General features: G+C 56.7%; 1 protein-coding gene across 1 annotated transcript in view; it reads right to left on the reverse strand.

Moving 5' to 3' along the window:
- Positions 1 to 4730, reverse strand: part of PGAP3 (post-GPI attachment to proteins phospholipase 3) — a 34408-nt gene that overhangs the window by 6022 nt on the left and 23656 nt on the right. The window contains exons 4-6 of the mRNA XM_004707120.2: positions 4621 to 4723; positions 3151 to 3248; positions 1981 to 2133 (exon numbers count right to left, since the gene is read on the reverse strand). Coding sequence (XP_004707177.2) covers positions 1981 to 2133; positions 3151 to 3248; positions 4621 to 4723 — 354 coding nt within the window. The remainder of the gene's footprint in view (positions 1 to 1980; positions 2134 to 3150; positions 3249 to 4620; positions 4724 to 4730) is intronic.

The following is a 4730-nucleotide window of genomic DNA, read 5'->3' on the forward strand; positions in this document are numbered from 1 at the left end:
CAAACTAGATTGTCAATAGGCATGTGGGCCCAGAACGTCTGTCCTTTGAGGGCCTAGAGGCCCAATGACAGGGGCCCATGCCTCAGAATCCAGCATCCTATAGGTGCAAAGGCCTCAAGCCGCTGGCCCTGGGTTCTGCCGGCCCTCCCTCTCCCACCTCAGCACCTCCACCCTCCCCTGAGGGTCCTCACAGAGGCAGGACTCTGGGACACCCCTTGGGGTGTGCTTTCTGGCCAGAAGGAAGCTGACTGGCAGATATCAGTGAGCTGAGAGACCAAGAATCATGGGGGACAAGACAAGAGTTGTGGCACGGCCATCGGCCCTGGCTCATGCCACGAGGTAAAAGGCTGGGACCCTCTGTCCCCTCAAACTTTAGGGACTACCGCGGGAGGCTTTGTGCAGGGAGCCAGGCAGATGTCCAGGGCTGGGGCGTGGGGGAGAGGCAGGCACTGTCCGGAAGGCACAAGGAAAGGGGACAGATGCCCTGTCTGCGTCTTTTGGCCAGGACCGACCTCCTTCTCTACAAGAGGCCTCAACAGGAAGTGGTGACTCTCTCACCCATACCTGGGGCACGGGGCCAATGGCAGGCCCTTGCCGGCCTGGACACTTGGGGCCCTCTGCTGTCTGTTCTCCAGCCAGCCCCGCACACAGCCACACTGCAGCCAGGCTGACCTTGCCTGTCTCCCTGTGCTCTGTGGTGCTCCAGCCTCTCACAGGTCCAAACTGAACCAGGCCAACAAGTCAACCCTCCCACCTCCAGGAGAGACTTTCCCACATACTGGGGCTCCTTCAGCCCCAGGGCTCCCAGGACCTCTCTCAGATCCACCTCACACTCTGCCTCCTTTCTGGACAGGGTGGGCCGGCACCTGTCTTTCAGCTCCCACTAGCCTCTGATCCCTCCCTGTTTCCTGATGCTCTGAGCGTGGAAACCTCAAATGTTACTATGTCCCCAAGCCCACTGTACCCACGCTCGTCCCAGCTTCCTGCGAGGCAGGCCTTGTGGCCCCTCAGGCCCTTGGATGACTGGCATTCTCTCCCCTGCCCGTGCAGATCCTGAGGCTTCTGTTCAGAATTCCTCTGCTTTCCCCAAAGTCACCTAGCAGATGCCTCCCTGTCACCCCCTCCTCAGCAACGCCTTCCGTGGTTGCCTGTACTGATCTGGTCCGTCCCCTAATCACCTGTCCCCCACAGCACTCCTACATGCCCCCACTGTGCAGGTGGGCGAGTCAGACCAGAGGGCAGGGGCCAGTCTGTTTTTATACATTTTCCATCTCCAGCACCCAGTCAGCTGCCTGGCACAGCACATGAAGGAATGGTTGGTTTCGGGGCCAGCAGGTGAGTGAGGGGGAGCTCTCCCTTCGGTTTGTAGCTGCAGCTCTGATCAAGAGCATCCATCGCAGCTGCTCACTTGTCCACTTACCCAGGGTGGCAACAGCCGTCCCTAGATGACCCTTCTCATGTCGTTGCAGACTCCTCTGACCAGCCACACCGTGACAATCAGAGGCTGGTACACAGGTGGCACATGCGTTAGCAGGGGTGGCCCAAGACCAGGCTGTGCTCCAGACAGACAGTGCTTCATTTGCCACTGCCCACCAGCCTTGTGCTGGGCTTGGGATGGCTCCAATTCTTCCAGAGGGGTCTTGTATCCTGGTATTAGCAACTGGGATACTTCCGAAGCACCCATGGGAAGACTCCTAGTCCCAGCATGCTCCCTCCCACCCACCTCTGTGTTTGGACGCTGTGCTGTCAGGACTTTAGCTAGCTTCCTCCTTCAATGCCTGCCTTCCTTCCTCTCTCCCTGCCAAACAGGTGGGTGTGCCCAGTTCAGGGCCTGCCCTGGGTCTCCCCAGGCCTGACCCCCTGCAACAGTAGCAAAGGGGAAGGCAAGTGGGTAGAAGCCCTGTTGGGTGAGAGTGGGGGCCTATGTGTTCCTCCTTCCTGGATGAGGTTGCAGAGCGGAAGCCCCATCCGGTTACCTACCCAGGCGAAGGCCACGCAGGTGTGGTACATGGGCGAGGAGGCCGGCACGGAGGTGCGGTAGCGGCAGAGCATCATCAGGTTGGCCATGCCATTAAGGAAGGAGGCCATGGCAGAAGCTGGCTCTTGGAAGAACAGGAACCGGGAGAAGGGCCACTGAGAAAGGAGCAGATGAAGGGGCCTCAGGGGCCAGCAGTCCCCTTTTCTCTGAGACACGCTGCATTAACAGGCCCCCTCTGAATCTTCAGCTCTCTGGCCTTTGGCTAAAGCCTCAGATTCAGCCCCCCTTTGGGCCAGTGAGCTCTCTTCCAGTTCCATACTCAAGGCCGTACGTGACCTGCCCAGCACTCACACTGCAAGCCCTTATCTCCGGGCAGGTCAGGCAGGCTTGTGCAGGGGCTCAGCATCGCCTGATACTCAGCAAGGAGAAACTGCATAGACTTGCCTGCCCAAAGAGACAGGTCCTCGTGGCCCTTTACCACGGACCATAAGTTTTCTGAAATTCAGCTCCCCAAAATCAAACCAAACTCACTGTCATGGGGTTGGTGCTGACTCCTAGTGACGCGACAGGACAGGGTAGAAATGCCCCTGTGAGGTTCCGACACTGTGTAACACTGTACCGGAGTAGAAAGACCCTTCTCCTTCCCAGGTGTAGCGGAAGTTTCGAACAGCTGACCCTGCAGTTAGCAGCCCAACACGTAACCACCACGCCACCAGAGTCCGGAGACTCAGCTTTTGCTATGACACATTGGGAACAATAACCTTGCAGACGAGTGCATGAAAGGGCACCAGAAAACGGAGCCTCACACCTGCAGGGATGTTGTTATGAATTCTGAACTCTACTGGAGAAGCAACTGGAACCATGCCGTGGTAGCTCACGGGATTTGTCCCTACAGTGAAATGGATGTCACAACCACCCCCAAAGGCCCAGCAGCATGCTGTGAGGAGGTCCCTAAAGCCCCCCAGATCCTATCTCTCAAATCCAGAGACAGGACTCAGGGGTTCCATAGGATAACAGGAGCCCTCGATTTTGAGAAGAAGTACCTGCTCCAAACACACAATTACTACCCTGTGGCCCACGCCCCAGTCTGGATTATTTGGATAGTGTGGTCTCACTGAGGGGCGTCCTCCCTACCTCCCATACCCATACCCATCCTACCACCTCCTGCTCACCTTGCCGTGGAACTGAGGTACTCTGTGGCCCTCCTGAAGGTAGAGGTGGACGGTGAGCCACATACACTCATACTTACAGTCATCTTGGCAGGTCCAGCCTGAAAAAAAACACACCTGGCCTGGTCAATTCCCCAGCCCAGAAAGGCACAGAAAGAGCTCAGATGGGGCCAGGGGGGAAGGGTCGGCAGGCTGGTGGGACCCAGAAGGAATCTCAAAGTTTACCTTCCCACTGGATGGACAAGAGATGGTAGGGCATCTATATAAGGATGTGGGGGGTGGGGAGAGAATGCATGTGACAGTGTTTGGACAATCGGAGGGATCTATAGCAAACAAATAGAGAATGTTCTTGTCTTCTTTTGCCCAAGGGAAGGATCTTGGCTGATCTAGGAATCCCTGGCTTTATGTCTGTCCACCTGAACACCAGATTTATCACACTTCTCACCAGCGAGGAGCCCTTGCTGCCTTCTATGAAGATGAAGCCCAAATTCTTTGGTCTGACTTTTGAGGTCCCAAATGGGCTTTCCACCCTGATCTCCCCACATTCCATTTTATGTATGCTGATCTATGACTAAATTAAGGTGACCAGATTTTAGCATTGGTAAAGCGAGACACCATGGATAAAACTCATATCCTGGCGAAATAGCCACATGGCAGCTGAAAACCCTATACCCTAGCTTGTTGTGCATTCTTTCCAAAAATCGGGACTTTTTAAAAACGCCGCGGGATGCGGCAAAAATTGTTAAAAATCGGGACGTCTGGTCACCTTAGACTAAATCAAGCTGCTGCAAGTGTCCACAGGTGGCCAGGGCTTCCACTCTTTCAAATGCCCTGTCTGGAAGAAGAGGACCAGACTGCAGTGAGACTGGCCAGAGCTGGCCTTCGGCTGGACTAGCTACTAGAGGTGGGACTTCGAGCAGGGACTTTGCCTCCTCTTGAGCTTTCCCGGCTGTAAAATTGGGACAAGAGAAACTACTTCAAATGATTGTTGTGAAGATCAAGTGACCAAGTGTGGTAGCCTTTGCCCAGGAGGTGCTTCAATGTTGGCTCCCTGCCCGCTGTGACCACACTCCAAGAGTAAAGCAGCCGCAGGGCGGGCGGGAAGCGGGGGTAAGACCCTTCCTTCACAGTGGGTCCCTAAGTGACAGAAGCATGTCCTTCCTGTCGGATTCTCCTTAGTGTTCGTCCCATGGTCCTGCCCACCCCCACGACCTCCTGCCTGTGTGTGCGCATGGTTCGTGCCCTGAGGGTCGGGTTTCCGTCACTCCAGGACATGTGCACGAAATGCATGTCTAACCAAGCGAATGGCGGCTTTGAGGAAAGCAGGCCTGGCCGGTCAGGTCACCCTGGGGCTCCTGTCCCTTACCTAATAGGGTCTGAGGTCAACTCGGGCTGGGTGTACACGGGCGGGGTGGGGGCCGCCAGGGGCGGGGCCCAAGGCGGTAGGCGGGGCTCTCTGGGGGTGGGGCTTACCTGCCAGGCTCATGTAGATTGGCTGGCGGGAACGGAAGTGCCTCAGCGCGCCCCCGGAGCAGTTCCGCTCCTCGCAGCGGAGCACGCAGTCCCGGTAGACCGGCTCGCGG

The sequence above is a fragment of the Echinops telfairi genome, unplaced genomic scaffold (assembly GCF_000313985.2).
Source record: "Echinops telfairi isolate 266 unplaced genomic scaffold, ASM31398v2 ScPeMD7_7458;HRSCAF=8496, whole genome shotgun sequence".
Lineage (NCBI taxonomy): Eukaryota > Metazoa > Chordata > Mammalia > Afrosoricida > Tenrecidae > Echinops > Echinops telfairi.